This window comes from Columba livia, chromosome 35 (genome assembly GCF_036013475.1).
Source record: "Columba livia isolate bColLiv1 breed racing homer chromosome 35, bColLiv1.pat.W.v2, whole genome shotgun sequence".
Lineage (NCBI taxonomy): Eukaryota > Metazoa > Chordata > Aves > Columbiformes > Columbidae > Columba > Columba livia.
In genome coordinates, this window is record NC_088636.1 from 226,560 (window position 1) to 249,622 (window position 23,063).

The following is a 23,063-nucleotide window of genomic DNA, read 5'->3' on the forward strand; positions in this document are numbered from 1 at the left end:
TCAACCCCATGTTGACCCAAGTGTCCCCAACCCAAAACCGTTGACCCCAATGTCCCCAACTCAGGACCATTGACCCCAATGTCCCCAACCCATGTTGACCCAAGTGTCCCCAACCCAAGGCCATTGACCCCAATGTCCCCAACCCCATGTTGACCCAGGTGTCCCCAACCCAAGGCCATTGACCCCAATGTCCCCAACCCCTGTTGACTCAAGTGTCCCCAACCCATGTTGACCATCTGTCCCCAATCCATATTGACCCAACTGTCCCCAACCCAAGACCATTGACCCAACCATCCCCAACCCAAGACCCCACTGACCACCCCGCGCCCCCCCCATTATCCCCACTGTCCCCAGGCTACTCGCTGGCCTCCCTCTTCGTCCCCAACCACACGCTGGTGGCCGCGGGCGCCCCCCGGCACCGTCACGTTGGCGCCGTCGTCCTCTTCGATGTCCCCAAGGCCACCGGGTCGTGGCACGTCCTCCAAACCCTCCCCGGCCAACAGGTGGGTGCCATTTCTATGGGGGGGAGGTGACAATGGGGGTGTCCCCACCATAGGGGTGACGCCGGTGTCACCCGTAGGTGGGGTCGTATTTTGGGGCGTCGCTGAGCGCCCTGGACCAGGATGGGGTGACGGTGGCTTTGCTGGTCGGGGTCCCCAACTACTATGACGGGCGGAGAGGGGGACGAGTCGTCGTGTATCGGTGGAGGGAGGTATGGGGACATTGGGGACAATGGGGGTGATGGGGACAATGGGGGTCATGGGGACAATGGGGGCAGTGGGGACAATGGGGACATTGGGGGCAATGGGATCCCAATGTCCCCATTGACCCCCATGTCCCCATTGCCCCCAATGTCCCCAATGTCCCCACATCCCCCTCAATGTCCCAATGTCCCCATTGCCCCCAATATCCCCCATGTCCCCACATCCCCCTCAATGTCCCCATGTTCCCAATGTCCCCACATCCCCCAATGTCCCCAATCCCCCCAATATCCCCCATGTCCCCAAAGTCCCCATGTCCCAATGTCTCCATGTCCCCACATCCCCCCCATTGCCCCATTGTCCCCATTGCCCCCAATGTCCCCATTGCTGCCAATGTCCCATTGTCCCCATTTCCCCCCCAATGTCCCACATCCCTCCCAATGTCCCAATGTCCCCAATGATGTCCCCAATGTCCCCCATGTCCCTCAATGTCCCCATGTCCCCAATAATGTCCCCAACGTCCCCAATATACCCAATGTCCCTATGTCCCCAAATCCCCCAATGTCCCCACATCCCCCCCAATGTCCCAATGTCCCCATTGCCCCCAATATCCCCCATGTCCCCCATCCCCCTCAATGTCCCCATGTCCCCCCCAATGTCCCCATGTCCCCAAATCCCCCAATGTCCCCAATCCCCCCAATATCCCCCATGTCCCCAAAGTCCCCATGTCCCAATGTCTCCATGTCCCCACATCCCCCCCATTGCCCCCATTGTCCCCATTGCCCCCAATGTCCCCATTGCTGACAATGTCCCATTGTCCCCATTTCCCCCCCAATGTCCCACATCCCTCCCAATGTCCCAATGTCCCCAATGATGTCCCCAATGTCCCCCATCCCCCTCAATGTCCCCATGTCCCCAATAATGTCCCCAACGTCCCCAATATACCCAATGTCCCTATGTCCCCAAATCCCCCATGTCCCCACATCCCCCCCAATGTCCCAATGTCCCCATTGCCCCCAATATCCCCCATGTCCCCCATCCCTCTCAATGTCCCCATGTCCCCAATAATGTCCCCATGTCCCCAAATCCCCCAATGTCCCTCTGTCCCCAATCTCCACAATCTCCCCCATGTCCCCCTCAATGTCCCCATGTCCCCCCAGCCCACCCTGGAGCTCATGACGGAACTCGAGGGGTCCCCCGGTCACCCCCTGGGCCGCTTTGGCGCCTCTTTGGGGACACTGGGTGACATGGACGGGGACGGTCACCCCGAGGTGGCTGTGGGGGCACCGGGCGAGGACGGGGACGCCGGAGCCGTCTACGTGTTCCCGGGGTGTCCGGGGGGGGTGACACCGCGACACAGCCAGGTGACAATGGGGACAATGGGGGTGATGGGGACAATGGGGGTGATGGGGACAATGGGGACAATGGGGACATTGGGGGTAATGGGGGCAATGGGGACAATGGGGGTGATGGGGACAATGGGGACAATGGGGACATTGGGGGTAATGGGGGCAATGGGGACAATGGGGGTGATGGGGACAATGGGGACAATGGGGACATTGGGGGTAATGGGGGCAATGGGGACAATGGGGGGACATTGGAGATAATGGGGGGACATGGGGATATTGGGGGAGATATAGGGGGACTTTGGGGACAATGGGAGGACATTGGGCATGATTTGGGGCCATAGGGGACATTGGGGACAATGGGGACAATGGGGGTAATGGAGGCAATGGGGACAACGGGGACAATGGGGACATTGGGGGTAATGGGGACAATTACATTGGGGGTAATGGGGGCAATGGGGCAATGTGGGTGGTGGGTGTGATGGGGACCCTGGGGGCAATGGCGGCAATGGGGACATTGGGGGCAATGGGGACATTTGGGACAATGGGGGCAATGGGGCAATGGGGACATTGGGGACAATGGGGGTAATGGGGACACTGGGGGTGATGGGTGTGATGGGGGCAATGGGGGTAATGGGGGCAATGGGGACAATGGGGACATTGGGGACAATGGGGGTGATGGGGACATTGGGGACAATGGAGGTAATGGGAACAATGGGGGCAATGGGGACATTGGGGACATTGGGGACAATGGGGGTGATGGGGACATTGGGGACAATGGAGGTAATGGGAACAATGGGGGCAATGGGGACATTGGGGGTGATGGGGACATTGGGGACAATGGAGGAAATGGGAACAATGGGGGCAATGGGGACATTGGGGACATTGGGGGCAATGGGGACAGTAGAGAATATGGGGGGATGGGGACACTGGGCTATATTGGGGGCAATGGGGACAATAGGGTCAATGGGGACAATGGGGACAATGGGGGTGATGGGGACATTGGGGACAATGGAGGAAATGGGAACAATGGGGGCAATGGGGACAATGGGGACATTGGGGGCAATGGGGTCAATGGGGACATTGGGGACATTGGGGGCAATGGGGACAGTGGAGGATATGGGGGGATGGGGACACTGGGGTATATTGGTGACATTGGGGTCAATGGGGACATTCGGGTCAATGGGGACATTGGGGTCAATGGGGACAATGGGGACATTGGGGTCAATGGGGACATTGGGGTCAATGGGGTCAATGGGGATGCCCGGGGGCACTTGGGGACACGTGGTGACATCTGGTGGCGTTGGCAGCGCCTGGAGGGCCGGACGGTGGCACCGGGGCTGCGCATGTTCGGGACGGCGCTGGACGGGACGGGGGACAACGGGGACATCGCCGTGGGGACGTGGGGACACGTCGTGGTGCTGCGGTGGGGACAGAGGGGGATGTGGGGGCAATGGGGACGTTGGGGGCAATGGGGGCAATGGGGACGTTGGGGGCAATGGGGGCAATGGGGACACTGGGGGCAATGGGGACATTGGGGGCAATGGGGACATTGGGGACAATGGGGGCAATGGGGACATTGGGGGCAATGGGGGCAATGGGGGCAATGGGGACATTGGGGACAATGGGGACGTTGGGGGCAATGGGGACAATGGGGACAATGGGGGCAATGGGGGCAATGGGGGCAATTGGGACAATGGGGACAATGGGGGCAATGGGGACAATGGGGACAATGGGGGCAATGGGGACGTTGGGGACAATGGGGGCAATGGGGACAATGGGGGCAATGGGGACATTGGGGGCAATGGGGACAATGGGGACAATGGGGGCAATGGGGACAATGGGGACATTGGGGACAATGGGGGCAATGGGGGCAATGGGGACGTTGGGGACAATGGGGGCAATGGGGACAATGGGGGCAATGGGGACAATGGGGGCAATGGGGGCAATGGGGGCAATGGGGACAATGGGGACAATGGGGACAATGGGGGCAATGGGGACGTTGGGGACAATGGGGGCAATGGGGACAATGGGGGCAATGGGGACATTGGGGGCAATGGGGACAATGGGGACAATGGGGGCAATGGGGACAATGGGGACATTGGGGACAATGGGGGCAATGGGGACGTTGGGGACAATGGGGGCAATGGGGACAATGGGGACATTGGGGGCAATGGGGACAATGGGGACATTGGGGACAATGGGGACACATTGGGACCCCTCCCCCCCTCCCAGGTCCCGCCCCGTTCTCCACGTGACCCCCTCTGTGACCTTTGACCCCGTGCTGGTCCCCTCCTCCTGGGTCGACTGTTCGGGTGTCACCAGCGTCACCGTCACCGTCAGCGTCTGTGGCTCCGCCCACATCAGCCCCGCCCCCCACGGTGACCTTTCACCCCCCCGGCCCCGCCCATACACCCCCAGACACGCCCACATCTCCCTTGGCCCCACCCACCCTCCATTGACCCCACCTCCAAATCCCCAATGCGCCATTTGGCTCCGCCCACCCCACTGACCACACCCCCAAGGCCACAATTCAACCCTTGGCTCCTCCCACCCCACTGGCCCCGCCCCCAAGACCTCGGCCACACCCCTCAAGTTTAAGCCCCGCCCACCAAATGCCCTCGTGCCACGTAAGATCCGCCTCCCCACTCTCGGCCACACCCTCTAATTTAAGCCACGCCCCTTAGACGTGGTCCCTCCCCCCGTAACCCCTAATTAAGCCCCGCCCCCCTTTAAACCATCCCCTTTAAGCCCCGCCCCTTTAACCCTAGTTAAGCTCCGCCCCATTTAACCCCACCTAAGCCGTGCCCCTTCAAGCCCCGCCCCCTTAACTACCAAATAAGCCCCGCCCCTTTAACGCCCAATTAAGCCCCCGCCCCTTTTCACCCCAATTAAGCCCCGCCCCCTTTAGGCCCCAGTTATGCCACTCCCCCCTTTAAGCTCCGCCCCTTTCTCGACCCCAGGAGGACCCGCCCCCTTTCACCTCAGTTAAGTCCCACCCCTTTTGCTCCCCAGTTAAGCCCCGCCCCCTTTAAGTCCCAATTAACCCCGCCCCTTTAACCTAATTAAGCCATGCCCCTTTAAGCCCCACCCCCTTTTTTCCCATTATGCTCCACCCCCTTTAGTCCCCGCCCCTTTCTGACCCCGCCCCCTTCCCCCCAGGTGATCATGTGACCCCCGTGGACTTCCTGTTGGAGGTGGAGCCCCAGTGGGCCAGGGGGCGGGGCCTCCTGGGGGAGGGGCGGGAAAGGGGCGTGGCCGGGCGGCTGCTGCTGGGGGCGGAGCCAACGTGCTCACAGGTGCCCTTGGAGCTGCCGGTAATTAATGAACTGCGCTAATTGGGGTTCGTTAGGGGTTAATTAGGGTGTAAATGGCAGCTGAGCGGGGGGGTTAATTAGGGGTTAATTAGAGGGATATTGGGGGTTAATTGGGGTTAATTGGGGGTTAATTGGAAGGTTAATTGAGGGGTTAATTGGGCGGTAATTGGGGGCTAATTGGTGGGCTAATAGAGAGTTAATTGGGGGTAATTGAGGGGTTAATTGAGGGGTTAATTGGGGGGTTAATTGGGTTGGTTGGGGGTTAATTGGGGGTTTAGTTGGGGGGTAATTGAAGGGTTAATTGTGGGTAATTGGGGGTTAATTGGTGGGGTAATTGGGGGTTAATTGGTGGGGTAATTGGGGTTAATCGGGGGTTTAATTGGGGGCAATTAGGGGTTAATCTGAGGGTTAATCGGGGGTAATTAGGGGTTAATTCTGGGCTTAATTGGTGGCTAATTGGGGTTTATTTGGGGGGTTAATTGGGGGGTTAATTGGGGGGTTAATTGGGTTTAATTGGGAGGTTAATTTGGGTTTAATTGAGCAGTTAATTGGGGGATAATCGGGGAGTAATTAGAGATGAGTTAGGGGTTTAATTGGGCAGTTAATTGGGGGACAATCAGCAATTAATTAGAGATGAATTAGGGGTTAATTGGGGGGTTAATTTGGGGTCTGAGGGGGATTAATTGGGTTAAATTGTGGGTTAATTGGGGTTAATTGGGGTTTAATTGAGGGGATAATTAGGGGTGATTTTGGGATTAATTGGGCAGTTAATTGGGGGATAATAAGGGATTAATTAGAGATTAATTAGGGGTTAATTGGGGGGTTAATTTGGGGACTAAATGAGGGGTTAATTGGGTTTAATTGGAGTTTGATTGTGGGGTAATTGGGGTTTATTTGGGGTTAAATGAGGCATAATAGGGGAATAATTAGAGAAGAATTGGGGTTAATTGGGGGGTTAATTTGGGGTCTAAAGGGGGGATTAATTGGGGTTTAATTGTGGGTTAATTGGGGTTTAATTGGGTTTAATTAGGGTTATTTGGGGTTTAATTGGGGGGATAATTAGGGGTGATTTTGGGGTTTAATTGGGCAGTTAATTGGGGGATAATAAGGGATTAATTAGAGATTAATTAGGGGTTAATTAGGGGGTTAATTTGGGGACTAAATGAGGGGTTAATTGGGTTTAATTCGGGTTTAATTTGAGCTTAATTGTGGGCTAATTGGGGTTAATTAATGGGGGTTAATTGGGGCTCATTGCTGGGGCCTCTCGGCCAATCGCAGCCCTGCCTGGATGACCCCGTGACCCCCGTGCAGCTGCGGCTGCAGCTGATTGGGCCGGAAGGGGCCCCGCCCACCCCCGTCCTGGCCCCCGGGACACGCCCCCTGTGGGCTGAGGTGAGAAATGGGGCGAAAAACCCGGAAATGGGGCAAAAATGGGGAAAAATGGGAATTTTGGGAAAAAAAATGGAGGTAAAAATGGGGAATTTCAGAATTAAATGAAATTTTGAGGGGAAAATGGGGGAAAATATTAAAAATTTAAAAAAAAAAAAAAATCAAAAAATAATTCAAAAGTTCAAAAAACAAAAAGTTCCAAAAAATGTAAAAATTCAAAAATTCGAAAAATGCCAAAATTTCAAAAAGTCGAAAAATAAAAAATTGAAAGATTCAAAAGTTTGAAAATTCGGGAAATCAAAAATTTTTTAAGAATCAAAAATATAAAAAATGGTCAAAAAATATGAATTTTAAAAAATAAAAAAGTTCAAATTTCAAAAAAGGAAAAAAACACAAAAATTTCAAAACTTATAAATTCAAAAAATCAAAAATTTCAAAAAATAAAGATTCGAAAAATTCAAAAAATAAAAATTCAAAGATTCAAAGATTCAAAAATTCGAAAAATCAAAAATTTCAAGAAATAAAAATAATTCAAAAAATAAAAAAAATCAGAAATTCCAGAAATTCAAAAATTTAAAAAAACAAAAATTCAAAAATTCGAAAAAATAAAAAATTTCAAAAATTTGAAAAATAAAAATTCAAAATTTCAAAAATAAAAAAATTAAAAAATTAAAAAATTAAAAAAATAAAAAATAATAAAACAAAAATAAAAAAGAATTCACACATTTTAAAAAATTAAAGATTCCAAAAATTTCGCAAAATTTAAAAAAATAAAAAGTCTCAAAAATTTGTAAAAAATTCCAAATTAAAACCCACAAAAATAGAAAAAATAAATTTCAAAAATAAAAAAATAAAAAAAAATGAAAAAAATCGAGAAATTCAAAAAGTCCCGAAATTAAAAAATTAATAATTAAAAAAAATCAAAAGTGAAAAAATTCAAAATGTCAAAAACTAAAAAAAAAAAAACCAAAATTCTGAAAATTTCAAAAATCCAACGAATGAAAAATACCAAAAATTGTTAAAAATCAAAAAAAATATCAAAAATTATTTTAAAAAAAGTTTAAACCCCAAAAAATAAAAAAAAATAAAAAAATAAAAAAAATAAAAAAATAAAACAGTTTAAACCCCAAAAAATTAAAAAAAAAAAATAAATAAATAAAAAAATAAAAAAGTTTAAACCCCAAAAAATTAAAAAAAAAATAAAAAATAAAAAATAAAAATAAAAAATATAAAAAAATTCCACAAATTTCCCAAAAAAAAATTTCAAACTTTTGGAAAATCGGATTTTGGGGCCGAAATGGGTTTTTTTGGGGGAAAAAAGTGGTTTTTTGGTTAAAAGTGGCTTGCACAAGGTGATTTTTGGGGTGAAAAAGTGGGGTTTTGGGTCCAAACGGGGTGATTTTGTGCCCCCCAGGTGCCGGTGGAACGAAGTTGTGGGGCGGCCTCCCAGTGCCGGCCGGATCTGTGGGTCCGGGTGCTGGAGGTGGATCCGGCACTTGTGGGGCAGCCCCACGGGGTCCTGCGGCTGCGCCTCCTGCTGGGGAACCGGGGGGACGGCGCCTATGGGGCCGCCCTACAAGTGGCGCTGCCCGGGGGGCTGAGGATGCAGCGGGGGAGGGCACGCACGGTGAGGACCCAGGCGTTCGGGAGCCATAGAGACCCATAGGGACCCATAGAGACCATAGAGACCCATAGAGACCCATAGAGACCCATAGAGACCCATAGAGACCATAGAGACCCATAGAGACCATAGAGACCATAGAGACCCATAGGGACCGATAGAGACCCATAGAGACCCATAGGGACCATAGAGACCCATAGAGACCATAGAGACCCATAGAGACCCATAGGGACCCATAGAGACCATAGAGACCCATAGAGACCATAGAGACCCATAGGGACCCATAGAGACCATAGAGACCCATAGAGACCCATAGGGACCCATAGAGACCATAGAGACCACAGAGACCCATAGAGACCATAGAGACCATAGAGACCATAGAGACCCATAGAGACCCATAGAGACCCATAGAGACCCATAGAGACCATAGAGACCATAGAGACCCATAGAGACCCATAGAGACCCATAGAGACCCATAGGGACCATAGAGACCATAGAGACCCATAGAGACCATAGAGACCATAGAGACCATAGAGACCCATAGAGACCCATAGAGACCCATAGAGACCCATAGAGACCATAGAGACCCATAGAGACCCATAGAGACCCATAGAGACCATAGAGACCCATAGAGACCATAGAGACCATAGAGACCATAGAGACCCATAGAGACCCATAGAGACCCATAGAGACCCATAGAGACCATAGAGACCCATAGAGACCCATAGAGACCATAGAGACCATAGAGACCCATAGAGACCATAGAGACCAGAGAGACCATAGAGACCCATAGAGACCATAGAGACCATAGAGACCATAGAGACCATAGAGACCATAGAGACCCATAGAGACCCATAGAGACCCATAGAGACCATAGAGACCCATAGAGACCCATAGAGACCATAGAGACCATAGAGACCCATAGAGACCATAGAGACCCATAGAGACCATAGAGACCCATAGGGACCCATAGAGACCATAGAGACCCATAGAGACCCATAGAGACCCATAGAGACCCATAGAGACCATAGAGACCCATAGAGACCATAGAGACCCATAGGGACCATAGAGACCATAGAGACCCATAGAGACCCATAGAGACCATAGAGACCATAGAGACCCATAGAGACCCATAGAGACCCATAGAGACCCATAGGGATCCATAGGGACCCATAGAGACCCATAGGGACCCATAGAGACCCATAGAGACCATAGAGACCATAGGGACCCATAGAGACCATAGGGACCCATAGAGACCATAGAGACCCATAGAGACCATAGAGACCATAGAGACCCATAGAGACCATAGAGACCAGAGAGACCATAGAGACCATAGAGACCCATAGAGACCATAGAGACCATAGAGACCATAGAGACCCATAGAGACCCATAGAGACCATAGAGACCATAGAGACCCATAGAGACCATAGAGACCCATAGAGACCATAGAGACCCATAGAGACCCATAGAGACCCATAGAGACCCATAGAGACCATAGAGACCCATAGAGACCATAGAGACCATAGAGACCCATAGAGACCATAGAGACCATAGAGACCCATAGAGAGCATAGAGACCATAGAGACCATAGAGACCCATAGAGACCATAGAGACCCATAGAGACCCATAGAGACCATAGAGACCATAGAGACCCATAGAGACCATAGAGACCCATAGAGACCATAGAGACCATAGAGACCCATAGGGACCCATAGAGACCATAGAGACCATAGAGACCATAGAGACCATAGAGACCCATAGAGACCATAGAGACCATAGAGACCCATAGAGACCCATAGAGACCCATAGAGACCCATAGGGACCATAGAGACCATAGAGACCCATAGAGACCCATAGAGACCCATAGAGACCATAGAGACCACAGAGACCCATAGAGACCCATAGAGACCATAGAGACCATAGAGACCATAGAGACCCAAAGATCCCAGACCCATAGATCCTGACCCATAGCTCCCAGACCCAGAGTCCGGAGGGACCCAGGCGTCCGGGCCCCATAGCTCCCAGACCCAGAGTCCGGAGGGACCCAGGCGTCCGGGCCCCATAGCTCCCAGACCCAAAGTCTGGAGGGACCCAGGCGTCCGGGCCCCATAGATCCCAGACCCAAAGTCCAGAGGGACCCAGGCGTCCGGGCCCCATAGATCCCAGACCCAGAGTCCGGAGGGACCCAGGCGTCCGGGCCCCATAGATCCTGGACCAGGAGTCCGGAGGGACCCAGGCGTCCGGGCCCCATAGCTCCCAGACCCAGAGTCCGGAGGGACCCAGGCGTCCGGGCCCCATAGCTCCCAGACCCGGAGTCCGGAGGGACCCAGGCGTCCGGGCCCCATAGCTCCCAGACCCAGAGTCCGGAGGGACCCAGGCGTCCGGGCCCCATAGCTTCTCCCCACAGGCCTCGCTCCCCGTGCCCCTGAGCTGCGTCGCCGTGGGGCAGCCGTGGGGCCTGAGCTGCAACCTGAGCCGCCCCGTCCTGCGCGCGGGCTGGGAGGTGAGATCTATGGGGCGGGACTTGTGGGGCGGGTGGGTGGGGGGGGCACTTATGGGGCAGCCCCCTAAGTGCCGCCCCACAAGTAGGTGACGGTGGAGCTGACGTTCTCCGTGGAGCCCAATGGGACGTGGGGGGAATCTATGGGGCTGAAGGCGCGCGTGAGCAGGTGGGATGTGTGGGGCGGGTGTGGGGCGGGTGTGGGGCGGGTGTGGGGCGCAAGGGGGTGACTCTCTGCCCCATAGCGAGCACGAGCCCCACGGGACGCTCGGGGACAACGAGGTGACGTGGGACGTGCCCGTGAGCTTCGCCCTACAAGTGGCGGCGACGTGGTGAGACCCACAAGTGCCCGCCCCATAGATCTGCCCCATAGATCTGCCCCATAGATCTGCCCCATAGATGTGCCCCATAGATTTGCCCCATAGATTTGCCCCATAGATCTGGCCCCATAGATCTGCCCCATAGAGCCCAGCCCCATAGATCTGCCCCATAGATCTGGCCCCATAGATCTGGCCCATAGATCCCAGCCCCATAGATCTGCCCCATAGATCTGCCCCATAGATCTGGCCCCATAGATCTGCCCCATAGATCTGCCCCATAGATTTGCCACATAGATCTGCCCCATAGATCTGCCCCATAGATCTGCCCCATAGATCTGCCCCATAGATCCCACCCCATAGAGCCCAGCCCCATAGATCTGCCCCATAGATTTGCCCCATAGATCCCAGGCCCATAGATTGGCCCATAGATCTGCCCCATAGATCTGCCCCATAGATCTGGCCCATAGATCTGCCCCATAGAGCCCAGCCCCATAGATCTGGCCCCATAGATCTGCCCCATAGATCTGCCCCATAGATTTGCCCCATTGAGCCCAGCCCCATAGATCTGCCCCATAGATTTGCCCCATAGATTTGCCCCATAGATCTGCCCCATAGATCACAGCCCCATAGATTGGCCCATAGATCTGCCCCATAGATCTGCCCCATAGATTTGCCCCATAGATTCCAGCCCCATAGATCTGCCCCATAGATCTGCCCCATAGATCACAGCCCCATAGATTTGGCCACATAGAACTGCCCCATATATTTGCCCCATAGAGCCCAGCCCCATAGATTTGCCCCATAGATCTGCCCCATAGATCTGCCCCATAGATCTGGCCCATAGATCTGCCCCATAGATCTGGCCCATAGATCTGCCCCATAGATCCCAGCCCCATAGATCTGCCCCATAGATCTGCCCCATAGATCTGCCCCATAGATTGGCCCATAGATCTGCCCCATAGATCTGCCCCATTGATTGGCCCATAGATCTGCCCCATAGATCTGCCCCATAGATTTGCCCCATAGATCTGCCCCGTAGATTGGCCCATAGATCTGCCCCATAGATCTGGCCCCATAGATTTGCCCCATAGATCTGGCCACATAGAACTGCCCCATAGATCTGCTCGATAGATCTGCCCCATAGATCTGGCCCATAGATCCCAGCCCCATAGATTGGCCCATAGATCTGCCCCATAGATCTGCCCCATAGATTTGCCCCATAGATTTGCCCCATAGATCTGCCCCATAGATCCCAGCCCCGTAGATCCCAGCACCTGCTGTCCCAGGGGACCCAGGCGTTCGGGACCCATAGATCTTGGCCCCACAAGTCCCAGCCCCATAGATCCCGGCCCCATAGAGCCCAGCCCCATAGAACCCGGCCCCACATGTCCCTGCCCCATAGATCCCAGCCCCATAGATCCCAGCCCCATAGATCCCGGCACCTGCTGTCCCAGGGGACCCAGGCGTTCGGGCCCCATAGATCTTGGCCCCATAAGTCCCTGCCCCATAGATCCCAGCCCCATAGAGCCTGGCCCCATAGATCCCACCCCATAGAACCCGGCCCCACATGTCCCTGCCCCATAGATCCCAGCCCCATAGATCCCAGCCCCATAGATCCCAGCACCTGGTGTCCCAAGGGACCCAGGCGTTCGGGCCCCATAGATCTTGGCCCCATAAGTCCCTGCCCCATAGATCCCAGCCCCATAGATCCCACCCCATAGAACCCAGCCCCACATGTCCCTGCCCCATAGATCCCAGCCCCATAGATCCTGGAACCTCCTGTCCCAGGGGACCCAGGCGTTCGGGCCCCATAGATCTTGGCCCCATAAGTCCCTGCCCCATAGATCCCAGCCCCATAGATCCCACCCCATAGAACCCGGCCCCACAAGTCCCAGCCCCATAGATCCCAGCCCCATAGATCCCAGCCCCATAGATCCCAGCCCCATAGAGCCTGGCCCCATAGAACCCAGCCCCACAAGTCCCAGCCCCATAGATCCCGGAACCTCCTGTCCCAGGGGACCCAGGCGTTCGGGCCCCATAGATCTTGGCCCCATAAGTCGCTGCCCCATAGATCCCAGCCCCATAGAACCCGGCCCCACATGTCCCAGCCCCATAGATCCCGGCAGCTGCTGTCCCAGGGGACCCAGGCGTTCGGGACCCATAGATCTTGGCCCCATAAGTCCCTGCCCCATAGATCCCAGCCCCATAGATCCCACCCCATAGCACCCGGCCCCACATGTCCCTGCCCCATAGATCCCAGCCCCATAGATCCCAGCCCCATAGATCCCGGAACCTCCTGTCCCAGGGGACCCAGGCGTTCGGGACCCATAGATCTTGGCCCCACATGTTCCTGCCCCATAGATCCCAGCCCCATAGATCCCAGCCCGATAGATCCCACCCCATAGAACCCGGCCCCACAAGTCCCAGCCCCATAGATCCCAGCACCGGCTGTCCCAAGGGACCCAGGCGTTCGGGCCCCATAGATCTTGGCCGCATAAGTCCTTGCCCCATAGAGCCCAGCCCCATAGATCCCACCCCATAGAACCCGGCCCCACAAGTCCCAGCCCCATAGATCCCAGCCCCATAGATCCTGGAACCTCCTGTCCCAGGGGACCCAGGCATTCGGGCCCCATAGATCCCGGCCCCATAAGTCACTGCCCCATAGATCCCGGCCCCATAGAGCCCGGCCCCATAGATCCCACCCCATAGAACCCAGCCCCACATGTCCCAGCCCCATAGATCCCAGCACCTGCTGTCCCAGGGGACCCAGGCGTTCGGGCCCCATAGATCTTGGCCCCATAAGTCCTGCCCCATAGATCCCGGCAGCTGCTGTCCCAGGGGACCCAGGCGTCCGGGCCCCACTGATTTCTCTGCCCCACACCAGGGACGATGGCTCCACCCCCTACATCAACTTCACGTCCAATGGGCCGCGGAACAAGAGCCTGGAGCATCGCTATAGGGTGAGCCCCACAAGTGGCCGGGTGTGGGGCCCGGACGCCTGGGTCCCTTCCGGCAGTGGGTGGGTTGGGGCTGGGATATGTGGGGCCCGGACGCCTGGGTCCCTTGGGACAGTGGGTTATAGGATATGTGGGGCTGGGATCTATGGGGCCCGGACGCCTGGGTCCCTTGGGACAGTGGGTTATAGGATATGTGGGGCTGGGATCTATGGGGCCCGAACGCCTGGGTCCCCTCATATTCCATCTCCCAGATAAGTGGGGCTGGGATCTATGGGGCCCGGACGCCTGGGTCCCTTGGGACAGTGGGTTATAGGATATGTGGGGCTGGGATCTATGGGGCCCGGACGCCTGGGTCCCTTGGGACAGTGGGTTATAGGATATGTGGGGCTGGGATCTATGGGGCCCGAACGCCTGGGTCCCTTGGGACAGTGGGTTATAGGATATGTGGGGCTGGGATCTATGGGGCCCGGACGCCTGGGTCCCTTGGGACAGTGGGTTATAGGATATGTGGGGCTGGGATCTATGGGGCCCGGACGCCTGGGTCCCTTGGGACAGTGGGTTATAGGATATGTGGGGCTGGGATCTATGGGGCCCGGACGCCTGGGTCCCTTGGGACAGTGGGTTATAGGATATGTGGGGCCGGGATCTATGGGGCCCGAACGCCTGGGTCCCTTGGGACAGTGGGTTATAGGATATGTGGGGCTGGGATCTATGGGGCCCGAACGCCTGGGTCCCTTGGGACAGTGGGTTATAGGACATGTGGGGCTGGGATCTATGGGGCCCGGACGCCTGGGTCCCTTGGGACAGTGGGTTATAGGATATGTGGGGCTGGGATCTATGGGGCCCGGACGCCTGGGTCCCTTGGGACAGTGGGTTCTAGGATATGTGGGGCTGGGATCTATGGGGCCCGGACGCCTGGGTCCCTTGGGACGGTGGGTTCTAGGATATGTGGGGCTGGGATCTATGGGGCCCGGACGCCTGGGTCCCTTGGGACAGTGGGTTCTAGGATATGTGGGGCCGGGATCTATGGGGCCCGGACGCCTGGGTCCCTTGGGACAGTGGGTTATAGGATATGTGGGGCTGGGATCTATGGGGCCCGGACGCCTGGGTCCCTTGGGACAGTGTGTTATAGGATATGTGGGGCTGGGATCTATGGGGCCCGGACGCCTGGGTCCCTTGGGACAGTGGGTTATAGGATATGTGGGGCTGGGATCTATGGGGCCCGGACGCCTGGGTCCCTTGGGACAGTGGGTTATAGGACATGTGGGGCTGGGATCTATGGGGCCCGGACGCCTGGGTCCCTTGGGACAGTGGGTTATAGGATATGTGGGGCTGGGATCTATGGGGCCCGAACGCCTGGGTCCCTTGGGACAGTGGGTTATAGGATATGTGGGGCTGGGATCTATGGGGCCCGGACGCCTGGGTCCCTTGGGACAGTGGGTTATAGGATATGTGGGGCTGGGATCTATGGGGCCCGGACGCCTGGGTCCCTTGGGACAGTGGGTTATAGGATATGTGGGGCTGGGATCTATGGGGCCCGGACGCCTGGGTCCTTTGGGACAGTGGGTTATAGGATATGTGGGGCTGGGATCTATGGGGCCCGAACGCCTGGGTCCCTTGGGACAGTGGGTTATAGGATATGTGGGGCTGGGATCTATGGGGCCCGGACGCCTGGGTCCCTTGGGACAGTGGGTTATAGGATATGTGGGGCTGGGATCTATGGGGCCCGGACGCCTGGGTCCCTTGGGAGGTGGGTTATAGGATATGTGGGGCTGGGATCTATGGGGCCCGAACGCCTGGGTCCCTTGGGACAGTGGGTTATAGGATATGTGGGGCTGGGATCTATGGGGCCCGAACGCCTGGGTCCCTTGGGACGGTGGGTTATAGGATATGTGGGGCTGGGATCTATGGGGCCCGGACGCCTGGGTCCCTTGGGACAGTGGGTTATAGGATATGTGGGGCTGGGATCTATGGGGCCCGGACGCCTGGGTCCCCTCATATTCCATCTCCCAGATAAGTGGGGCTGGGATCTATGGGGCCCGGACGCCTGGGTCCCTTGGGACAGTGGGTTATAGGATATGTGGGGCTGGGATCTATGGGGCCCGGACGCCTGGGTCCCTTGGGACAGTGTGTTATAGGATATGTGGGGCTGGGATCTATGGGGCCCGGACGCCTGGGTCCCTTGGGACAGTGGGTTATAGGATATGTGGGGCTGGGATCTATGGGGCCCGGACGCCTGGGTCCCTTGGGACAGTGGGTTATAGGATATGTGGGGCTGGGATCTATGGGGCCCGGACGCCTGGGTCCTTTGGGACAGTGGGTTATAGGATATGTGGGGCTGGGATCTATGGGGCCCGAACGCCTGGGTCCCTTGGGACAGTGGGTTATAGGATATGTGGGGCTGGGATCTATGGGGCCCGGACGCCTGGGTCCCTTGGGACAGTGGGTTATAGGATATGTGGGGCTGGGATCTATGGGGCCCGGACGCCTGGGTCCCTTGGGAGGTGGGTTATAGGATATGTGGGGCTGGGATCTATGGGGCCCGAACGCCTGGGTCCCTTGGGACAGTGGGTTATAGGATATGTGGGGCTGGGATCTATGGGGCCCGAACGCCTGGGTCCCTTGGGACGGTGGGTTATAGGATATGTGGGGCTGGGATCTATGGGGCCCGGACGCCTGGGTCCCTTGGGACAGTGGGTTATAGGATATGTGGGGCTGGGATCTATGGGGCCCGAACGCCTGGGTCCCTTGGGACAGTGGGTTATAGGATATGTGGGGCTGGGATCTATGGGGCCCGGACGCCTGGGTCCCTTGGGACAGTGGGTTCTAGGACATGTGGGGCTGGGATCTATGGGGCCCGGATGCCTGGGTCCCTTCAGGCCCTGGTTCTGGGATCTATGGGGTTGGGATCTATGGGGCCCAGTTCAATGGGGCGCTATGGGGCTGGGACCCATAGAATGGGGTTCTATGGGGTTCTATGGGGCTGGGACCCATAGAATGGGTTTCTATGGGTCTCTATGGGGCTGGGACCCATAGATGGGGGGCTGGGGGTGTTATGGGGCTGGGACCCATAGAACGGGGTTCTATGGGGCTGGGACCCATGGAATGGGGTTCTATGGGGAGCTATGGGGAGCTATGGGTCTCTATGGGGCTGGGACCCATAGAATGGGGTTCTATGGGGCTCTATGGGGCTGGGACCCATGGAATGGGGGGCTGGGGTTGCTATGGGGCTGGGACCCATGGAATGGGGTTCTATGGGGCTGGGACCCATAGAACGGGGTTCTATGGGGCTCTATGGGGCTGGGACCCATAGAATGGGCTTCTATGGGGCTGAGACCCATAGAACGGGTTTCTATGGGGCGCTATGGGGCTGGGACCCATAGAATGGGGTTCTATCGGGCTCTATGGGTCTGAGACCCATAGAACGGGGTTCTATGGGGCGCTATGGGGCTGGGACCCATGGAATGGGGCTCTATGGGGCTGGGACCCATAGAATGGGGCTCTATGGGTCTGGGACCCATAGAACGGGGTTCTATGGGGCGCTATGGGGCTGGGACCCATGGAATGGGCTTCTATGGGGCTGGGACCCATAGAATGGGGTTCTATGGGGCGCTATGGGGCTGGGACGCATGGAATGGGGCTCTATGGGGCTGGGACCCATAGATGGGTTTCTATGGGGCTCTATGGGGCTGAGACCCATAGAATGGGTTTCTATGGGGCGCTATGGGGCTGGGACCCATAGAATGGTTTTCTATGGGGCTCTATGGGGCTGGGACCCGGACGCCTGGGTCCCTCCATCCTCTCTCCCTCCGCCCCACAGATCGAGACCCTGGAGGCCCCGCCCCCCAGCAGCCCCGCCCCCCAAGTGACGGCCTGGGTGCTGCTGCCCCACACGCTGCCCCACGGCCTCTCGGTGCGCGACCCCCAAGTGCGAGTGGTGAGCGACCCCCCCCCCTGCCCCATAGCGACCCCCCCCCCCCCGGATCTATGGGGCGGGTTGGGGGTCAGGCCCCGCCCCACACGCCCGTTCTGCCCCACAGGAGCCGGGGGGCGGGGCCTGTGGCGCCGTGGGGCAGGAGGACGAGGGCGCCGTGGGGCAGGAGCTGCGGAGACTCATCGGGGAGGTGACGCAGAGATGGGGCGCTATGGGGCTGGGACCCATAGAATGGGGAGCTATGGGGCTGGGACCCATAGAATGGGTTCTATGGGGCGCTATGGGGCTGGGACCCATAGAATGGGCTCTATGGGGAGCTATGGGGCTGGGACCCATAGAATGGGTTCTATGGGTTTCTATGGGGCTGGGACCCATAGAATGGGTTCTATGGGGCGCTATGGGGCTGGGACCCATAGAATGGGCTCTATGGGGAGCTATGGGGCTGGGACCCATAGAATGGGTTCTATGGGTTTCTATGGGGCTGGGACCCATAGAATGGGTTCTATGGGGCGCTATGGGGCTGGGACCCATAGAATGGGTTCTATGGGGAGCTATGGGGCTGGGACCCATAGAATGGGTTCTATTGGGAGCTATGGGGCTGGGACCCATAGATGGGGAGCTATGGGGCTGGGACCCATAGAATGGGGTTCTATGGGGCTGGGACCCATAGAATGGGTTCTATGGGGCGCTATGGGGCTGGGACCCATAGAATGGGTTCTATGGGGCGCTATGGGGCTGGGACCCATAGAATGGGTTCTATGGGGCGCTATGGGGCTGGGACCCATAGAATGGGTTCTATGGGGCGCTATGGGGCTGAGACCCACAGAATGGGGTTCTATGGGGAGCTATGGGGCTGGGACCCATAGAATGGGCTCTATGGGGCGCTATGGGGCTGGGACCCATAGAATGGGTTCTATGGGGCGCTATGGGGCTGGGACCCATAGAATGGGCTCTATGGGGCGCTATGGGGCTGGGACCCATAGAATGGGCTCTATGGGGCGCTATGGGGCTGGGACCCATAGAATGGGATTCTATGGGGCGCTATGGGGCTGGGACCCATAGAATGGTTCTATGGGGCGCTATGGGGCTGGGACCCACAGAATGGGGTTCTATGGGGCGCTATGGGGCTGGGACCCATAGAATGGGTTCTATGGGGCGCTATGGGGCTGGGACCCATAGAATGGGGTTCTATGGGGCGCTATGGGGCTGGGACCCATAGAATGGGTTCTATGGGGAGCTATGGGGCTGGGACCCATAGAATGGGCTCTATGGGGAGCTATGGGGCTGGGACCCATGGAATGGGTTCTATGGGGCGCTATGGGGCTGGGACCCATAGAATGGGTTCTATGGGGCGCTATGGGGCTGGGACCCATAGAATGGGTTCTATGGGGCGCTATGGGGCTGGGACCCATAGAATGGGATTCTATGGGGCGCTATGGGGCTGGGACCCATAGAATGGTTCTATGGGGCGCTATGGGGCTGGGACCCACAGAATGGGGTTCTATGGGGCGCTATGGGGCTGGGACCCATAGAATGGGTTCTATGGGGCGCTATGGGGCTGGGACCCATAGAATGGGGTTCTATGGGGCGCTATGGGGCTGGGACCCATAGAATGGGTTCTATGGGGAGCTATGGGGCTGGGACCCATAGAATGGGCTCTATGGGGAGCTATGGGGCTGGGACCCATGGAATGGGTTTCTATGGGGCTGGGACCCATAGAATGGGTTCTATGGGGCGCTATGGGGCTGGGACCCATAGAATGGTTCTATGGGGCGCTATGGGGCTGGGACCCACAGAATGGGGTTCTATGGGGCGCTATGGGGCTGGGACCCATAGAATGGGTTCTATGGGGCGCTATGGGGCTGGGACCCATAGAATGGGGTTCTATGGGGCGCTATGGGGCTGGGACCCATAGAATGGGTTCTATGGGGCTGGGACCCATAGAATGGGTTCTATGGGGAGCTATGGGGCTGGGACCCATAGAATGGTTCTATGGGGCGCTATGGGGCTGGGACCCATAGAATGGGTTTCTATGGGGCTGGGACCCATAGAATGGGTTCTATGGGGCGCTATGGGGCTGGGACCCATAGAATGGGGTTCTATGGGGCGCTATGGGGCTGGGACCCATAGAATGGGTTCTATGGGGCGCTATGGGGCTGGGACCCATAGAATGGGTTCTATGGGGCGCTATGGGGCTGGGACCCATAGAATGGGTTCTATGGGGCGCTATGGGGCTGGGACCCATAGAATGGGTTCTATGGGGCGCTATGGGGCTGAGACCCACAGAATGGGGTTCTATGGGGAGCTATGGGGCTGGGACCCATAGAATGGGCTCTATGGGGCGCTATGGGGCTGGGACCCATAGAATGGAGTTCTATGGGGCGCTATGGGGCTGGGACCCATAGAATGGGTTCTATGGGGCGCTATGGGGCTGGGACCCATAGAATGGGGTTCTATGGGGCGCTATGGGGCTGGGACCCATAGAATGGGTTCTATGGGGCGCTATGGGGCTGGGACCCATGGAATGGGCTCTATGGGGCGCTATGGGGCTGGGACCCATAGAATGGGTTCTATGGGGCTGGGACCCATAGAATGGGGTTCTATGGGGCGCTATGGGGCTGGGACCCATAGAATGGGTTCTATGGGGCTGGGACCCATAGAATGGGGTTCTATGGGGCGCTATGGGGCTGGGACTCATAGAATGGGGTTCTATGGGGCGCTATGGGGCTGGGACCCATAGAATGGGGTTCTATGGGGCGCTATGGGGCTGGGACCCATAGAATGGGTTCTATGGGGCGCTATGGGGCTGGGACCCATAGAATGGGTTCAATGGGGCGCTATGGGGCTGGGACCCATAGAATGGGCTCTATGGGGCGCTATGGGGCTGGGACCCATAGAATGGGCTCTATGGGGCGCTATGGGGCTGGGACCCATAGAATGGGCTCTATGGGGAGCTATGGGGCTGGGACCCATAGAATGGGTTCTATGGGGCTGGGACCCATAGAATGGGTTCTATGGGGAGCTATGGGGCTGGGACCCATAGAATGGTTCTATGGGGCGCTATGGGGCTGGGACCCATAGAATGGGTTTCTATGGGGCTGGGACCCATAGAATGGGTTCTATGGGGCGCTATGGGGCTGGGACCCATAGAATGGGTTCTATGGGGCGCTATGGGGCTGGGACCCATAGAATGGGTTCTATGGGGCGCTATGGGGCTGGGACCCATAGAATGGGTTCTATGGGGCGCTATGGGGCTGGGACCCATAGAATGGGTTCTATGGGGCGCTATGGGGCTGGGACCCATAGAATGGGTTCTATGGGGCGCTATGGGGCTGGGACCCATAGAATGGGTTCTATGGGGCGCTATGGGGCTGAGACCCACAGAATGGGGTTCTATGGGGAGCTATGGGGCTGGGACCCATAGAATGGGCTCTATGGGGCGCTATGGGGCTGGGACCCATAGAATGGAGTTCTATGGGGCGCTATGGGGCTGGGACCCATAGAATGGGTTCTATGGGGCGCTATGGGGCTGGGACCCATAGAATGGGGTTCTATGGGGCGCTATGGGGCTGGGACCCATAGAATGGGTTCTATGGGGTGCTATGGGGCTGGGACCCATGGAATGGGCTCTATGGGGCGCTATGGGGCTGGGACCCATAGAATGGGTTCTATGGGGCTGGGACCCATAGAATGGGGTTCTATGGGGCGCTATGGGGCTGGGACCCATAGAATGGGTTCTATGGGGCTGGGACCCATAGAATGGGGTTCTATGGGGGGCTATGGGGCTGGGACCCATAGAATGGGGTTCTATGGGGAGCTATGGGGCTGGGACCCATAGAATGGGTTCTATGGGGCGCTATGGGGCTGGGACCCATAGAATGGGTTCTATGGGGAGCTATGGGGCTGGGACCCATAGAATGGGTTCTATGGGGCGCTATGGGGCTGGGACCCATAGAATGGGTTCTATGGGGCGCTATGGGGCTGGGACCCATAGAATGGGCTCTATGGGGCGCTATGGGGCTGGGACCCATAGAATGGGTTCTATGGGGCGCTATGGGGCTGGGACCCATAGAATGGGTTCTATGGGGCGCTATGGGGCTGGGACCCATAGAATGGGTTCAATGGGGCGCTATGGGGCTGGGACCCATAGAATGGGCTCTATGGGGAGCTATGGGGCTGGGACCCATAGAATGGGCTCTATGGGGCGCTATGGGGCTTAGAATGGGGCTCTATGGGGCGCTATGGGGCTGGGACCCTTAGAATGGGCTCTATGGGGGCGCTATGGGGCTGGGACCATAGGAATGGGTTCATGGGGCGCTATGGGGCTGGGGACCCATAGAATGGGCTCTATGGGGAGCTATGGGGGCTGGGACCCATAGAATGGGCTCTATGGGGAGCTATGGGGCTGGGACCCATAGAATGGGCTCTATGGGGCGCTATGGGGCTGGGACCCATAGAATGGGGTCTTAGGGGGGCGCTATGGGGCTGGGACCCATAGAATGGGGTTCTATGGGGCGCTATGGGGCTGAGACCCACAGATTCCCCCCAGGTTTGCTCCGGCCTCCCAGTTCCGCCTCTTCCCTGCCCCCCGGCCCCGCCCCCCAACCGCCATGTCTCATTGGACCCATTGACCCATGGAGCCCATGACCCCATGACCGGTCCATTGACCCCATTGACCCCATTGACCCAATTGACCCATTGACCCCATTGACCCCATTGACCCCATTGACCCCATTGACCCATTGACCCATTTGACCCCATTGACCCATTGACCCATTGACCCCATTGACCCCAATGACCCATTGACCCCATTGACCCCATTGACCCCATTGACCCTTGACCCATTGACCCCATTGACCCCATTGACCCATTGACCCATTGACCCATTGACCCATTGACCCATTGACCCCATTGACCCCATTGACCCCATTGACCCATTGACCCATTGACCCATTGACCATTGACCATTGACCCATTG

General features: G+C 56.5%; 1 protein-coding gene across 1 annotated transcript in view; it reads left to right on the forward strand.

The window, feature by feature from the left end:
- LOC135576924 (integrin alpha-L-like) overlaps positions 1–22,716 on the forward strand; it is a 25,009-nt gene extending 2,293 nt beyond the window's left edge. The window contains exons 2-16 of the mRNA XM_065044266.1: positions 307–503; positions 581–712; positions 1,862–2,065; positions 3,358–3,473; positions 4,283–4,428; positions 5,210–5,364; positions 6,643–6,756; positions 8,168–8,380; positions 10,782–10,877; positions 10,964–11,043; positions 11,120–11,206; positions 14,079–14,154; positions 17,972–18,088; positions 18,192–18,350; positions 22,654–22,716. Coding sequence (XP_064900338.1) covers positions 307–503; positions 581–712; positions 1,862–2,065; positions 3,358–3,473; positions 4,283–4,428; positions 5,210–5,364; positions 6,643–6,756; positions 8,168–8,380; positions 10,782–10,877; positions 10,964–11,043; positions 11,120–11,206; positions 14,079–14,154; positions 17,972–18,088; positions 18,192–18,350; positions 22,654–22,716 — 1,955 coding nt within the window. The remainder of the gene's footprint in view (positions 1–306; positions 504–580; positions 713–1,861; positions 2,066–3,357; positions 3,474–4,282; positions 4,429–5,209; positions 5,365–6,642; positions 6,757–8,167; positions 8,381–10,781; positions 10,878–10,963; positions 11,044–11,119; positions 11,207–14,078; positions 14,155–17,971; positions 18,089–18,191; positions 18,351–22,653) is intronic.
- The last annotated feature ends 347 nt before the right edge of the window (positions 22,717–23,063 follow it).